The sequence below is a fragment of the Thamnophis sirtalis genome, unplaced genomic scaffold (assembly GCF_051295495.1).
Source record: "Thamnophis sirtalis isolate CommonGarterSnake01/CBP01778 unplaced genomic scaffold, rThaSir2_p1.2 scaffold_3, whole genome shotgun sequence".
NCBI lineage: Eukaryota > Metazoa > Chordata > Lepidosauria > Squamata > Natricidae > Thamnophis > Thamnophis sirtalis.
In genome coordinates, this window is record NW_028261383.1 from 11902961 (window position 1) to 11919693 (window position 16733).

At 46.4% G+C, this 16733-nt stretch overlaps 2 protein-coding genes across 3 annotated transcripts in view; both read left to right on the forward strand.

The window, feature by feature from the left end:
- The first annotated feature begins 447 nt into the window (after positions 1-447).
- The window catches only part of LOC148047184 (major histocompatibility complex class I-related protein 1-like), a 56321-nt gene continuing 40035 nt past the window's right edge, over positions 448-16733 (forward strand). The window contains exons 1-3 of the mRNA XM_087711115.1: positions 448-916; positions 1442-1687; positions 2197-2472. Of these exons, the coding sequence (XP_087567241.1) occupies positions 844-916; positions 1442-1687; positions 2197-2472 (595 nt within the window). The 5' untranslated portion in view covers positions 448-843. The remainder of the gene's footprint in view (positions 917-1441; positions 1688-2196; positions 2473-16733) is intronic.
- On the forward strand, positions 7472-15352 carry LOC148047185 (uncharacterized). Of its 2 annotated transcripts, none has more exons than XM_087711326.1 (8): positions 7472-7524; positions 8158-8207; positions 9999-10098; positions 10719-10768; positions 11213-11312; positions 11947-11996; positions 12434-12533; positions 15042-15352. In XM_087711326.1, exons 1-8 carry the CDS (start codon positions 7479-7481, stop codon positions 15206-15208), a joined length of 663 nt encoding a protein of 220 aa, XP_087567452.1. In that variant the 5' UTR covers positions 7472-7478; the 3' UTR covers positions 15209-15352. The 2 variants fall into 2 exon arrangements, with proteins under 2 accessions (XP_087567452.1, XP_087567451.1); XM_087711325.1 differs by lacking the exons at positions 7472-7524; positions 8158-8207 and adding exons at positions 8604-8886; positions 9506-9555.

Sequence of the window (16733 nt, forward strand, 5' to 3'; positions counted from 1 at the left end):
TTCTCTCCATTGAAACCTGCCCCTCCCCACCGGAGGACTGGGTGAAATCCTGGCTAGGAATCATTTTGTCCAGATTGGGCTGCAACACTAGCTGACCCTCTGTGGTTGAGTGAGTCCCAGCTTCGGTCTCATGATCATCCAGGTTAGATTCCTGCAGCAGACATGCACCGCACCCCCAAAGATCTGGTTAGAACACTGTAGCTACTAGTCTCAGAAGCACGGAAGATCAGCACCTGCCAATTCTCTCCATTTATTGCGCCTTTTATTACCATGCAAAACAAACTTTTATTAACGAGCTGCCACAGGTGGTAATAGACTTTGAACGGGAGGAGAACTTCATTGGAGCTCGGAGGGCTGTCATTGGCGGAGCGGTGTCTTCGGTTGCAGGTACAAATAAAAAAGGGGAGTGGCGGAAGGGAGCGGGGTCCGAGACGGACGTTGCCCAAAGATGCAGCGATAGCCTTCGGATCATCGGCAGCCGCCTTCTGCCAGAAGGTCCCCCAAAGGCCTATGGGGCGAAGGGGGCTCGATCGAAGAGTCTCAGAAGAAGAATGACCGTGGAGGGCATCGTTCACACAACCGGGGTGACTAGGAAGTTTGAGCTCTACCGTTGCCTGGTTCTGGACAACGTCTCCCTGGGACCCCTCCCTCCCTCCCTCCCAGACTCCCGGAAGACAATAAGGGAGCAGCGTTTTTTTCTCTCTTCTTCGCGGACCCGGACGGAGCGGAGAATTTGGGCAGAGTTGGACTTTTTTGCGGATCCGGACGGGACCCGAACGCCTAAGCGACTTAACGGAGGGCGTCTTCGGTTGGAGGTGCACGGGGGCGCCTGGTTGGAGAGCGATGCTGCTGCACCGGGCGCCCCTCTTGTTCTTGGGAGTTGTGCTGGGGTCCTTCGTGCTTGGGACTCTTTGCGGTGAGTTTGCGACGGGGAGGGGGGAAGGAAACAGACGGGGAGGGGGTCTCATGTCCTGAGCTGGGTCTTTCTCTCCCCCATCCTCCCCCCTCAGTCCCAAACGCCTTTCCCAGAAGGCAAAATCCTCCTCCTCACGGGATTCAGCGATCCTGGTTTAAAAAAAACTTTAGTAACTGATTTGTAATCAGCCCCCATTTTTATTTCTGGGAGAACAGAGAGAAGTGAAAAGAGAAGTTTTTAGACTTCAGCCCTGCCCTCTTTCTCCTGGTCCTTCCTTCTCCTGCCTGGGCGAAGTCCTCACCATCCAGCTCCACCCTTATCATCAAGCTTTGCCCTCACTGGAAAGATCCTCACCTCATTTGTTCCAGTTTAGAGAACCTGTTGGGGAGGGGCTGTTTCTGATAATAGCACTTAGATTTCTGTACAGCTTGATACTGCTTGACAGTCCTCTCTAATAAACGCTTGAAGGGGATGGTGTTGTAGTACAGACCCACAATTCTGCTCTTCTCCCTCTTCCCTCTCCAGCCTCTCCATCCCACTCCCTGTCCTACTTCTACCACCGACTCACAGAGCCCACTCAGGGCCAGAACCAGTTCTTCATTAGGGGCTACTTGGATGACCAGCCCATCATCCGCTTTGACAGCCTCGCCAGGAAGATGGAGTCTCTGGTGCCCTGGATGGAGGAGGTGGAGAAGGAGATGTTTCTGGCCCCTGAGTGGGTTTTCACGGATGACCTGGACAAGTTATCAAAACTGGACCACCATGCTGGAGGTAAGCAGAGCCAGGGACAGCAGTGCCTCCTGAAAAGGAAAGAAGACTTCAATCCCCACCCCCAATTATCTCTCCCACTTAAAAACTCTTCATGGCCTGACCTCAATAGTAATAGCAGCACTTAAATGTATATACCGCTTCACAGTGCTTTACAGCCCTCTCTAAGCAGTTTACAGAGTTTGTCCCCAATGATCTGGGTCCTCATTTTACCAACCTCAGAAGGATGGGTGGCTGAATCAACCTTGAGCCTGTTGAGATTTAATCTGCCAAATTGCATCCATCCATCTGTCAGCAGAAGTAGCGTGCAGTACTGCCCTCTAACCACTGCGCCACCATGGCTCAAACAGGGTTCACTGAAGTAAAAGACATTTCTCCTTGTGGGATAAAGAGGGGAAGGGGAAATCGGGTTTGTCTCCCTGGGAGGAATGGGAGGTAGAATAAAATTGGGTGTTAGGAGAGGAATCCTGGATCCTTTTCATTCACTTCCATTCTTTCTGGATTTCTTTCAGGGCGTCACACCTGGCAGGTGAATTTGGGCTGTGAGCTCAGGGAAGATGGGAGCAAAAGAGGATTTTTGCGTTATGGCTACGATGGGATGGACTTCATCAGCTTCGACAAGGAGACCCTTAGATGGGTGACAGCTCAGCCCCTGGCCGAGAAGGTGAAGGAGAAGTGGGAGGAGGACCCAAGGTGGTCCCACGGAAACAAAATCTTCCTGGATGAGACCTGCATTGAGTGTCTGCAGAGACACCTGTCCTACCAGAAGGAGGTTCTGCAGAGGATTGGTGAGTGGCAAAGGACGGTCTCCATTGAGCATGTTTCTGTAGGCTCCCCCTCCCCATATTATTTCTACCCTACATATCCAAGACACACATTGCAGAGATTCAGGAGAAATCTCACATCATATTACAGAAGGAAAATAATCTTCATTGCCCCCAAAATAAGGACTTGAAAGACAAAGAAACTGAGTGGGAAAATAAGATCCAGTCCAATTGCAATGAGAAAATCTTAGAAAGCAAAAGAAACCAACTTTGGGTCAGAAGAAAAAGATCACTTCCTGATTCCTATGTGGAACTTGAGCAAATTCAATTGGGGGGGGGGACTGAATCAATTCCCAAATTAGGGTTTATATTGATCAGTTTGACAACTTTACCCCTAATCCTATATATTTGGTTTTTTTAAAAGGAAGAGCTTCAATGTTCCCATCTTTGTGGGTACCAGAGGTTCAGAGGAGGAGAGGGAGAAGAGGGAGTGGGGGACCAAAGGAGGACTTGATATTTAAATCAACTTGCCAGAAACTCTAGAAATCCCAGGAACTCAGGTGTTGCTGTTTCTGCAGAGTCTCCAGTGGGGAAGGTGACTCACAAGGTGGTGGATGACAGCCTGGAGGTCCTCATCTGCCAGGCCTTTGGCTTCTACCCCAAGGAGATCCAAGCCACCTGGAGGAGGGATGGAGATACCTACCAGAATGAGACCCTCCATAAGAACGTGGCCCCCAACTCAGATGGGACCTATTATGTCCAGCTCAGCATTGAGATCGACCCCAAGGAGAAGGACCATTTTCGGTGTTACCTGGAGCACAAGGGCTTGCGGGAGCCCCTGGTCTTGAAGGAGGAAACAGGTGAGAGGTTGGATGATGAAGAAATTGATCATTGTCATCTCTACTGTTCAGATGGAGCTATGACATCTAGTCCTGCATTTAGCAATGGGAGAGATGAGATGATCTGGAAAGATATGAGGCTACGAAACTGAAAGAGTTTTCCTTTCTGATAGAATTATCTGGTCTTAAGAAGTTATCCCATGTTATTCAATGACTTTTTCCACTGATTTTTTGTCAATCCAACAAGAGAGACTGGCAGAAGACACCAATCTCATGGGGCTTCTTTTGCAGGACCATAGTTTGTTTAGTGACCGTTCCCAGTTACAATGGCACTTTAAAAAGTGGCTTGTGACCCGTTTCATAGTTACAACCCTGGCAGCATCCCCATGGTCACGGGATCAAAATTCAGACACTTGGCAGCTGACTCATATTTATGACAGTTGCAGGGTCCCAGGGTCACCTGATCCCCTTTTGTGACCTTCTGGCAACAGAAATCAAAGGGGAAATCAGATTATTTTTTTCCTTACTCTGATTTCTTGGCCCAGGCTGAAGCCACCCTCATCTAATCAGTCTTGGTGATGGCTCTTCCTTCTGCCCTTCAAGGCCATTCCCTCTGCCATCTAGAGCCTGAAGGGGAGGGGCTGTAGGTGGGGGCACTTCCTGAATCCCAGTGCAGGTTGGGAAATGCTTCTGTTGCTCAGCATCTCCACTTCAGGGAACTCCGCATCGGTCTAATTGGAACCATATTTCTTCTCCCTGTTTAGCTAGAATATGGTGGATTTCCTTGGGAATTGTGATTGCCATGATCTTGATTCTCTTCCTGATATGTAAGTTCCCAGTTTTTAACTTCCCGGGGGGCTGGTGGGAGGAGCTGCTGGCTGTGAGTGGGGGAGACTGAGAGGGAGTACAGAGGACAAAGGTAGCAGCCCACATGCCTAATGGAGCGCAAATCATATAACTGTGAAGCAAAAACAGCAATAACAGGTTCAGGGTTAGTGTGCTTGATATTGTGATTTGATTTGATTTCAAAATGACTGGCTTAGTTCGTGCAATCCTTGTTTTGCAACTGTCTTTCGCAGTACTCTTTTCAAATTTGGATACTGTCCCCTTTGTAAAGAAATTACTGGTCTACATGGACAGATCACCTATCTAGAATCTCTAATCTGTGCTCTCCAAACAGAAGTTAGGTGCCCAATTCAGCCATTCCACTCTATTGAGCTGCCACGCTATCAGCCCCCTCTACCACAAAGATCCTGCCAGAGAAGGGCAGGATGGATAAGCGTTGAATCTGGCAGGGTGAGAGCTGTGGACCACAAACACAAAGCTTTCAATCTATCCCAGCATAACAGATACAGTGCCCTTGCTGACCTCAATAGGGACACTAAAGTGACAGGTCAAGATAGTTGTGATGATGATAACTCAAATAAGCAGGGGATCATGGTCCCAGATGACGAACTTACTTTTGAAAGGGGAAAGTGTGAAACAGATATTACACATCAGTCACACAAGAAGAGCAAGGTATCCAAAAAGAGAAGTCATCTTCTGGTTGGTGATTCAATGGTAAAGGATGTAAATGTAGGAAAGGATATGGAGGTTTTGAAAGAGATCAGGTGTCTGCCAGGTGCTACTGCCAGCAGAGACAAGAGGCATATTCTTAAATAGTCAGGAATGCCAGTAAGGACTGTGATGTTGATGCTATTATACATCTTGGCACAAATGATCTGTCCCATTTGTACTTTCCGTGCAGAATGATTTCCAGAGCTTGGAGTATGAACTTAGTAGTATAGGTTGTAGCCTTTTCAGAGGTTTTACCATTATATAAGGAACAAAAAGGGAAGGGCCAGCGTGTAACAGAGTTTAATGTGTGGCTAAAGGGGTGGTGTAAAAGAGAAGGCTTTGGTTTTATTAGTCATCATGCCTGCAGTTGGTCCAATGAGAAACTGTACAAGAGAGATGGTTTGCACCATCCAAGAAAGGGACTGAGTTACTTGCCTTGAATACACAGATTTTCTGGATAAACGTTTAAACTGAACAGCAGGGACAGAGAATTTATTGATACAGATCTAAAATTAATGGGGTTATCAGTACATGTAACATAGATGTTTGTGCAGCATTTCTTTGATATTAGTTGTTCCATGGCAAGTTAGCTGTAGTGAGTTGCCCACAGTGAGTTGGGAGAGGCAGGTTGTCATAGACTGACCCACCATAAGCCTCTGACCCACCAACAACATTTTCAATGGGAGTCACAAAGGAAGAAGAAACTATGCAGCCATTTTTCAATTTCCTGTAATTCCAGAATGTTCACCCCTAGAACAGACAAGAGATCTCTAAGGGGAACCTGGGCATTTTAATTTTGATTTTGAGATTGAGATTTGAGATTTATTAGATTTATATGCCGCCCTTCTCCCAAGGACTCGGGGCGGTGTACAACAATTAAAAGAAACACATAATACAAAAGTTAAAAAAAATTAAATGGAATATCCCAAACCCAATTAAAATTGACAATACATTTTTTTAAGAAAAATTCGAATTAAAATTAACAGTGGTCAATAAGTTATTTTGTTTTTTTCAGGCCAGGCTGGCTTGCTGGAAAAGCCAACTTTTTAGGGCGCGTCGGAAGGACCGGAGCTCGGGGCTTATACGAAGCTCCGGGGGCAGCTCATTCCAGAGGGAAGGCGCTCCCACAGAGAAGGCTCTCCCCCTGGGGGTCGCTAGCCGACACTGTCTGGCCGACGGTACCCTGAGGAGGCCAACTCTGTGGGATCGCACTGGACGGTGGGAGGCTACCAGTGACAGTAGGTGGTCTCGCAGGTACCCTGGGCCTAAGCCATGGAGCGCTTAAAAGGTCATAATTTGTACATTGAATCGTACATGGAAGACAACCAGCAACCAGTGCAGGCCGCCTAAAAGGGGTGTAACATGGGAGCACCTAGGTGCCCCCATGATAACCCGCGCAGCCGCATTCTGGACCAGTTGAAGTTTCTGGGTGCTCTTCAAGGGCAGCCCCGTGTAGAGAGCGTTACAGTAGTCCAGGCGATAAGGGACGACGGCATGAGTGACTGTGCACAGAGCATCCCGATTTCAATTTTCATTTTCTTGTAATCCAGCACACCTTCTCAAACAACATTTTTGCCCTTCAGCCATCATAAAGATAATGGGATAACACATATTCCTTTCTCCCTGCTTCTTCTCTGCAAGAGCCGAGGTAGTATAATGCAGTACTGCAGGCTACTTCAGCTGACTGAAATTTGGCACTTAAATTTTCACCAGGCTCAAGGTTGACTCAGCCTTCTAGCCTTCTGAGGTCGGTAAAAAGATTTTTGGGGGAAATAAAATGACTCTGTAAACTGCTCAGAGAGGGCTGTAGAACACTGTGGAGTGGTATATACGTCTGAGTGCTATTTTCAAGATGCTGAGTTAAAATCCAGACAATTGTACCATCTGGGCCTTTCAAGGTCTTAAACATAAATTCTTCTCCAGGTCAGGCAAAAGCTCTTTACCTAAGCAATAAATGAGATGTCCCCTCTTTTTTGTCATCTATCAGGCATGTGGTGGAGATTTAGGAAAAATACATCCCAGCAAGTGAAATCTGATTATATTTTTCCTGAAACAGCTACTTCCCCCCTTGTTGATGGTACAGAAAGTGAGATTCAATCACAGACAATTCTCCAACCCCAAGTAACTGTAGAGGTGAGTCTGATTATTGCTGGAGTCTCAACACAAAACTCTGGAGTTGGAATACACCAGAAACTCAAGACCATGAAAGTTGTTGGGGTGGGAAATTGAACCCAGAGACAGCCATGGAGGAATTATGGGCTTCCAGAGTTTCTCTGGGGCTGAGTATCTTCTGCTGGGGACCCTCTGGTCAACTGCTCTGCAAGATCAAGATGGAGCCCAGATCAGTCCTGCTGGCCCACCAGCTCAGAGGGAGGAGTGGGAGACAGGGAAGGAACAGGAGTGGGGTGAGGAAAGGGGGAGCAGGGTTCTGTCCAAGAAGAATTGGAGGGGGGGAGAAGGAAACGGGGCTTGGAAGAGCATTGGGAGGACTGTTAAGATTGTGGTGATAGGAGGACGGAAAACACCCATCACTTATATGAACTGGGATGCTGACTTCCTTCATTTTCATTTTCTTTACAGACACCGGCTGAAGCAGGAACAATAGAGTGTGGAGCGAAAATGATCAGCCAGAATATGGACAGCCCAGGATCCCCATTCCAGTGCCCGGAAGTCTCAAAAGGTGAAGTGTTTGCACTTTTAGTGTTTGAAAACGTGTTGCCCCTCACTGTTTACATTGCCAGATGTCAGCACTGCAAGTAATAAAATCTATTCAATAAGAACTCTGAGGCAGACAGATTCCTCAAACAATATTTTTATTAGGACATATCAAATTGGCATATTCCTGGTGGAAAACCGGCTCTAACTTGACACCGGATTCCCCCTTCCCAATTAAAAGTAAAACTTCATCACTTCCCCCCAGTCTCAGTCACATGGTCCAATCAACATACAGCCCAATTCCGAGGTGGGTAAAATGAGGACTAAGATTGTTGGAGGAAATAGGCTGACTCTGTAAACTGCTCAGAGAGGGCTTTAGAGCACTGTGGTGCGGTATATATGTCTGAGTGCTCTTGTTATTTTCAAGATGCTGAGTTAAAATCCAGACAATTGTATCAGTGGGGCCTTTCATGCTCTTAAACAAAAATCCTTCTCCGGGTCAGGCAAAAGCTCTTTACCTAAGCAATAAATGAGATATCTTCCCTTTTTTGTCATCTCTCAGGCCAGTGGTGGCGATTTAGGAAAAATATATCCCAGCATGTGAAATCTGATTATATTTTTTCTGAAATGGCTGCTTTCCTCCTTGTTTATGGTACAGGTGGTGAGAATCAATCACAGACACCTCTCCAACCCCAAGGAACTGTAGAGGTGAGTCTGATTATTTCTGGAGTCTCAACACAAAACTCTGGACTTGGAATACACCCAAAACTCAAGACCCTGAACGTTGTTGGGGTGGGAAATTGAACCCCAAGACAGCCACGAAGGAATTATGGGCTTCCGGAGTTTCTCTGGGGCTGAGTCCCTTCACTGGGGGACCCTCTGGTCAACTGCTCTGCAAGAAAGATCCAGCCCAGCTCCATCCTGCTGGCCCACCAGCTCAGAGGGATGAGTGGGAGACAGGGAAGGAACAGGAGTGTGGTGAGGAAAGGGGGAGCAGGGTTCTGTCCAGGAAGAATTGGAGGGGGGGAGAATTAGATGGGGCTCGGAAGTGCATTGGGAGGACTGTTAAGATTGCAGGGATAGGGGGAGGGAAAACACCCATCACTTATATGAACTGGGATGCTGACTTCTTCATTAACTCTCTTGCAGCACGAAGCATCCTATGGGTCATCGGGGTCTCAGAATGCCCGCAAATCCACTGTGTCAAAATTGTCCTGGAAAAAACAACAGCACCAGAGGATCACACGGCCGAAATCGTGGGGTGGAGGGTTGGCAGTACCTTTACTGACGCCAGCTGAAGCAAGAGCAACAGAGTCTGGAGCGAAAACAATCAGCCACCCTATGGACAGCCCTGGATCCCTATTCCAATTCCCAGAAGGCTCAGAAGGTGAAGTGTTTGTACTTTTAGTGTTTGAAAACCTGTTGCCCATCAATGTTTACATGGCCAGGTGTCAGGGCTGCAAGTATTACAACCTGTTCAATAAGAACTCTGAGGCAGACAGGTTCCTCAAACAATATTTTTATTAGGACATATCAAATTGCCATATTTGTAATGGAAAACCAGCTCTAAATTGCCACCGGTTTCCCCCTTCCCAATTAAAAGTAAAACTTCACCACTTCCCCCCAGTCTCAGTCACGTCGTCCAATCAACATACAGCCCAATTCCGAGGTCGGTAAAATGAGGACCAAGATTGTTGGAGGAAATAGGCTGACTCTGTAAACTGCTCAGAGAGGGCTGTAGAGCACTGTGGAGAGGTATACATGTCCGAGTGCTATTGCTATTTTCCAGATGCTGAGTTAAAATCCAGACAATTCTATCATCGGGGCCTTTCAAGGTCTTAAACATAAATCTTTCTCCAGGTCAGGCAAAAGCTCCTTACCTAAGCAATCTCTTTTTTGTCATTTATCAGGCAAATGGTTGCGATTTAGGAAAAATATATCCCAGCATGTGAAATCTGATTATATCTTTTCTGAAATGGCTGCTTTCCTCCTTGTTTATGGTACAGGTGGTGAGAATCAATCACAGACACCTCTCCAACCCCAAGGAACTGTAGAGGTGAGTCTGATTATTTCTGGAGTCTCAACACAAAACTCTGGACTTGGAATACACCCAAAACTCAAGACCATGAACGTTGTTGGGGTGGGAAATTGAACCCCAAGACAGCCATGGAGGAATTATAGGCTTCTGGAGTTTCTCTGGGGCTGAGTCCCTTCACTGGGGACCCTCTAGTCAATTGCTCTGCAAGGACGATTCAGCCCAGTTCAGTCCTGCTGGCCCACCAGCTCAGAGGGAGGATTGGGAGACAGGGAAGAAACAGGACTGGGGTGAGGAAAGGGGAAGCAGGGTTCTGTCCAGGAAGAATTGGGGGGGGGAGAAAGAAACGGGCCTTGGAAGAGCATTGGGAGGACTGTTAAGATTGTGGTGATAGGAGGACGGAAAACACCCATCACTTATATGAACTGGGATGCTGACTTCCTTCATTTTCATTTTCTTTACAGATACCGGTTGAATCAGGAGCAACAGAGTCTGGAGCGAAAACAATCAGCCACCCTATGGACAGCCCTGGATCCCTATTCCAATACCCGGAAGGCTCTGAAGGTGAAGTGTTTTTCACTTTTAGTGTTTGAAAACCTGTTGCCCATCAATGTTTACATGGCCAGGTGTCAGGGCTGCAAGTATTAAAACCTGTTCAATAAGAACTCTGAGGCAGACAGGTTCCTCAAACAATATTTTTATTAGGACATATCAAATTGCCATATTTGTAGTGGAAAACCAGCTCTAAATTGCCACCGGTTTCCCCCTTCCCAATTAAAAGTAAAACTTCACCACTTCCCCCCAGTCTCAGTCACGTCGTCCAATCAACATACAGCCCAATTCCGAGGTCGGTAAAATGAGGACCAAGATTGTTGGAGGAAATAGGCTGACTCTGTAAACTGCTCAGAGAGGGCTGTAGAGCACTGTGGAGAGGTATACATGTCCGAGTGCTATTGCTATTTTCCAGATGCTGAGTTAAAATCCAGACAATTGTATCATCGGGGCCTTTCAAGGTCTTAAACATAAATCTTTCTCCAGGTCAGGCAAAAGCTCTTTACCTAAGCAATCTCTTTTTTGTCATTTATCAGGCAAATGGTTGCGATTTAGGAAAAATATATCCCAGCATGTGAAATCTGATTATATCTTTTCTGAAATGGCTGCTTTCCTCCTTGTTTATGGTACAGGTGGTGAGAATCAATCACAGACACCTCTCCAACCCCAAGGAACTGTAGAGGTGAGTCTGATTATTTCTGGAGTCTCAACACAAAACTCTGGACTTGGAATACACCCAAAACTCAAGACCATGAACGTTGTTGGGGTGGGAAATTGAACCCCAAGACAGCCATGGAGGAATTATAGGCTTCTGGAGTTTCTCTGGGGCTGAGTCCCTTCACTATGGACCCTCTAGTCAATTGCTCTGCAAGGACGATTCAGCCCAGTTCAGTCCTGCTGGCCCACCAGCTCAGAGGGAGGAGTGGGAGACAGGGAAGAAACAGGACTGGGGTGAGGAAAGGGGGAGCAGGGTTCTGTCCAGGAAGAATTGGAGTGGGGGAGAAGGAAACGGGGCTTGGAAGAGCATTGGGAGGACTGTTAAGGTTGTGGTGATAGGAGGACGGAAAACACCCATCACTTATATGAACTGGGATGCTGACTTCCTTCATTTTCATTTTCTTTACAGACACCGGCTAAAGCAGGAGCAACAGAGTCTGGAGCAAAAATGACCAGCCAGACTATGGACAGCCCAGGATCCCCACTCCAGTGCCCGGAAGTCTCAAAAGGTGAAGTGTTTGTACTTTTAGTGTTTGAAAACCTGTTGCCCCTCACTGTTTACATGGCCAGATGTCAGCACTGCAAATAATGAAATCTGTTCAATAAGAACTCTGAGGCAGACAGGTTCCTCAAACAATATTTTTAGTAGGACATATCAAATTGACATATTCCTGGTGGAAAACCGGATCTAACTTGACACCGGTTTGCCCCCTTCCCAATTAAAAGTAAAACTTCATCACTTCCCCCGAGTCTCATTCACATGGTCCAATCAACATACAGCCCAATTCCGAGGTGGGTAAAATGAGCACCAAGATTGTTGGAGGAAATAGGCTGACTCTATACACTGCTCATAGAGGGCTGTAGAGCACTGTGGTGAGGTATATATGTCCGAGTGCTCTTGTTATTTTCAAGATGCTGAGTTAAAATCCAGACAATTGTATCATCGGGGCCTTTCACGCTCTTAAACAAAAATCCTTCTCCAGGTGAGGGAAAAGCTCTTTACCTAAGCAATAAATGAGATGTCCTCCCTTTTTTGTCATCTCTCAGGCCTGTGGTAGCAATTTAGGAAAAATATATCCCAGCATGTGAAATCTGATTATATTTTTTCTGAAATGGCTGCTTTCCTCCTTGTTTGTGGTACAGGTGGTGAGAATCAATCACAGACACCTCTCCAACCCCAAGGAACTGTAGAGGTGAGTCTGATTATTTCTGGAGTCTCAACACAAAACTCTGGACTTGGAATACACCCAAAACTCAAGACCATGAATGTTGTTGGGGTGGGAAATTGAACCCCAAGACAGCCATGGAGGAATTATGGGCTTCCGGAGTTTCTCTGGGGCTGAGTCTGGGGACCCTCTGGTCAACTGCTCTGCAAGGAAGATCCAGCCCAGCTCAGTCATACTGGCCCACCAGCTCAGAGGGAGGAGTGGGAGACAGGGAAGGAACAGGAGTGGGGTGAGGAAAGGGGGAGCAGGGTTCTGTCCAGGAAGAATTGGAGTGGGGGAGAAGGAAACGGGGCTTGGAAGAGCATTGGGAGGACTGTTAAGATTATGGTGATAGGAGGACAGAAAACACCCATCACTTATATGAACTGGGATGCTGACTTCCTTCATTTTCATTTTCTTTTCAGATACCGGTTCAATCAGGAGCAACAGAGTCTGGAGCGAAAACAATCAGCCACCCTATGGACAGCCCTGGATCCCTATTCCAATTCCAGGAAGGCTCAGAAGGTGAAGTGTTTGTATTTTTAGTGTTTGAAAACCTGTTGCCCCTCACTGTTTACATGGCCAGATGTTAGCACTGCAAGTATTAAAACCTGTTCAATAAGAACTCTGAGGCAGACAGGTTCCTCAAACAATATTTTTAGTAGGACATATCAAATTGGCATATTCCTGGTGGAAAACCGGCTCTAAGTTGACACCGGTTTCTCCCTTCCCAATTAGAAGTAAAATTTCATCACTTCCCCCCAGTCTCAGTGTTAGAACGGATGAGGCAGACTTTGACTTCAGTAACAACAGCTCTTTATTAGTGACTCAGATAACTAGCAAATACCCTGCCTGCCTGCAGTCCTTTTATAGGTCTCTTGGGCCTCCCCCTCCACACCCAGTTCAAAACGTGCTTCAGTGTCCAGTCTTTAGCAGTGTAGTGGGCGACCTCGCTGGAGGAAACAGGGGCAGCTTCTAGGCAGCCTATCAGTAGGACTGGCATCTTGGGTGTTGGGTCAGCAAGCAGTTCTGGTAAGGGGCACCAGCTGAGGGCATCACATGCCCCAGGGTGGTGCCCGGTCTGTGGACGAGTTGGTAACTGTACGCAGCTAAAAAGATAGTCCAGTGGGTCATCCGCGGTGACAGGGATGCAGGTACTGGTTTGTCCCCAGCCAAAAGTCCTAAGCATGGCTTGTGGTCCATGACAATCTCAAAGTCACGGCCCTATAAGTATTCATGTAAACGCTTGACTCCAGCGACAGCAGCCAGAGCCTCCCGGTCCAGTTGAGTGTAGTTCCTCTCGGCCAATGAAAGAGTCCTGGAATAATAAGTGATGGGTGCCTCAGTTCCATTGGGCAAGCGATGGCTGAGGGCGGCTCCAACGCTGAAGGGTGAGGCATCACAAGTCAGTACAAGTGGCAAGGTCCCCATTTCCATGTAGCCTTCTTCCCCGGGAGCCAATGCAATGGTTCAGCAACCGTGGCTTTCTGCTTTAGGAATACACTGTAGAAATTAAGCAGTCCGAGGAACGCTTGGAGCTCAGTCTGGTTTCGTGGTGGGGGAGCCTCCTGAATGGTTTTTTCTTTGTGGGGTGAATCCCTGAGCTGTCAATGAGGTACCCTAGGAACTCAACCAGGGCACATTAATTTGGCACTTTTCCTTTTTTAAAGGGAGGCTCTTTTCACTGATTCTGGTCAAAACACTTCTAACTCTTGAATTAGTTGTTCCTTATCTGCGGCGGAAATCAATATGTCATCAAAATAGGGGACAACTCCTGGTATCCCCTGCAAAAGTCATTCCATGACACTTTGGAACAGTCCAGGGGCAATACTAACCCTGAATTGTAGGCTGTTGCATTTAAAGGCACCCCTATGCATCACAGTGATTTGGGCCTCTACAGTGGCACCATCTACAGGCAACTAAGTATGCCTGCACCATGTCTAGTTTTGCAAAAACTTTGCGGTGCCCCAATGAATGCAGTAAATGCTATACAATGGGTACAGGGTAAGCGCTCTATTGCAACACTTCGTTTGTTGGACACATATAGTCCGCTCAGGTCCGGCTTGACCGGAGTCCAGCTTGACCGGAGTCACTATAGGGGTCTCCCATCTGGCATGATCTACCAGCTCTAGGATCCCCTAGCCAATTAATTTGTCCAATTCTAAGTCAATTTTGGGTTGGCGAGTGAAAGGCACTCTCCTGGGTTTCATTCCAATCAGAGCTACATTGGGATCCAGACTGAATGATATGGGGGTCCCCATGTACTTACCAAGACCGGTGCCAAAGACGTCCACGAACTCTCTAAAGAGTTCTTCGGTGCTGTTGTCTTGGATGGCATTGATTCTGGTTACTTCAAGGCCCAGGGGTTTGAACCAATCCAGTCCTAGGAGGCTTGGCAACATGCTGCTCACTACCGTTATGGGAAGTAGTCCACTGAATGTCTTGTATTGCACCCGGAAGGTGCCTTGACCAAGAACTGGAACTCGGTTCCCTTGATATTCTCTCACTATGTCTGGAACTCACAGCTTGTGCCTTCTCAGGTTGGGGATGATTTTCTGAGAGTGGCCCAGGACATGTTGGTCAATGATGACCCTGTGTCCATCTCCATGGAGCATGGTGATCCTTCCAGGAGGACGGTGACCTTCAGCTTTGCGGTGCGGGTGACAGTGGTTTGGCCAATAGTCATGTGGTATGTCACTCCGTGGGCTCCCTCCTGCTGTTTGGGTCGTGGCTGCCATGTCCCCCATCTTTGCGGCTTTGAGTGCATTGGTGGATGTCATGTCGGTTGGCTGCTGGGAACTGGCAATGTGTCCCTTCCATTCACAGTGCTGGCAGACAGCATCCTTGAAGCAGCAACCTGATCACTGGTGATTGCCTCCGCAGCCAGCGCAGGGTGGAAACTGCAATTCAAATTTCTGCGCCAATTCCAGCTGAAGCTTACGGACAGTCTTCAAATGTAGAGTGCATTGCAGTGGTCCAAGTGTGAGAGGACCAGGGCTTGTGGGACTGAATGCAGAGTTGTCTTTTTTGCAGATCGCCCAGTGGCTGAAGTAACTCCTAGGATTAGGTGCAACCACAAGGACTGCCAAGACCATGGCTACTGTTTAGAAGATTGGAAACTCTTGATGAAAAAACTCGGAACTCACACTGAGCTTACGCTGCGTGGCTGCATAGAAGGAGGTTTGTACATATTTGTGTAGCTATGGATTTATTCATGAGAATTTCTAAGCTGCCCAATAGCCAAACCTCTCTGGGCGCTTCACAATAAAACACAGTAAAAAAAAATGAGCTGAAAGATATGCAGATGGTGGCAAAAGTTGGTCCCCATTGATCAAGAGTTTCATTCATTGATTTTTTTTTCCCCAGCCCAGATCAAGAGGCAAAGCTCTTGATAGAGATAGAAAAGCTGCAATAAATGAAACTAAGTGCCAGCTGTCCTTAACAATCAGCCTTTCATAAGGTCTTGTTTTGGGAAGCGGGAAGGAAGGAGTGCCGGGGCAGAATGACTCTACAGAAGATGGGACCAAAGTGAACAAAACAGCATTTGAGTGCATTTTGTAAAAAAGTTATATCCATTCAGTTCTTTTTTTTTTAAACCAGGTTCATTTATTACCAGTATACGGAAACAATTCTACAATATGAAATCAACTGGCAAGAATATCTCAAGTGAGTTCAAAATTTAAAAAATAAAGACAGAATATTGGATTGTCCATGATTTCTCCCAATATCAGCTAGATATATTAAATATTTTCCCCAAACACATGCCATTCCTTAGAATTGCCAAAAGGACTACTCATTTTTCTTAGTTTCTGAATTGACGGGAGATAGTGATTCTTGAGACCAGACCTAGTCCAGGAACAAGTATGTGATGATTCTCCTACTGAAGTTAATTCACATAGAGTTTTGTACCTGAAATGTTGAGTTTAAATAACAACTGCATATACAAGCCTCTTGAAATATAAAGTAGCTATCCTTGGTAACAAAAGAAAAAAGAAAAAAAACCCTCCTTTCCAGCTTCTAATATCTCTCTCAATGGAAAAAGTGTGGGGGAACCACAATATTATCCTGACTTGACTCTTCTCAGAGGTTTTTTTTTTCCAGTTCAAAAGTTTTATTTCTTTTAAAACAAACATTTTATCATTCCTCAATCAGTAAGACATCGAAGTACAATTTTTTGTGTGTCAAAATAGTTCTAGTTTACCACCAAATTCTTGTCTAGCCTAATGTATACCCCTCCCTCCCCCTCCCCCCTCCCCCTCCTCCTTCTCCCCCCCCCCCGACTTCCCAGAACCCGTACATGGTATGGATTTTTAACAAACACAGTCTAACATCTATTGAGCAAAAAGAAATAAAGAAATTAATGACATTCTACATTGACCTTAGCTTCTTGCTGAACTAACTTTAAACAATTTAAATCATTTCTGATCTTAAGCATAGGCTAACTGGAATTTCTTGGTCCCGTATTTATTTTGTATATAGTCAATCCATTTTTTCCAGTCTCGTTTATATCTCTCATTTGAGTGATCTTTAAGATATGCTGATATTTTAGCCATCTCGGCTAAGTTTGTAACTTTCAATGTCCATTCTTGAGTTGTAGGCAAGTCTTCCTTCTTCCAGTATTGCGCCACCAACAGTCTTGCTGCCGTTATTAGGTGCAGAATCAAGTTAGTCTCTACCACTGTAAAGTCAGTACATATACCTAATAAGAATAACTGAGGAGTAAAC

Excerpts from the sequence above, each read along its gene's own strand:
- LOC148047185 (XM_087711325.1), top strand. The coding sequence starts at position 8,619 with ATGCTGACTTCTTCATTAACTCTCTTGCAGCACGAAGCATCCTATGGG. Across the intron at positions 10,099-10,718 it reads ATACCCGGAAGGCTCTGAAG|GTGGTGAGAATCAATCACAG; the intron begins GTGAAGTGTTTT and ends TTTATGGTACAG. Across the intron at positions 11,997-12,433 it reads AACCCCAAGGAACTGTAGAG|ATACCGGTTCAATCAGGAGC; the intron begins GTGAGTCTGATT and ends TTTTCTTTTCAG.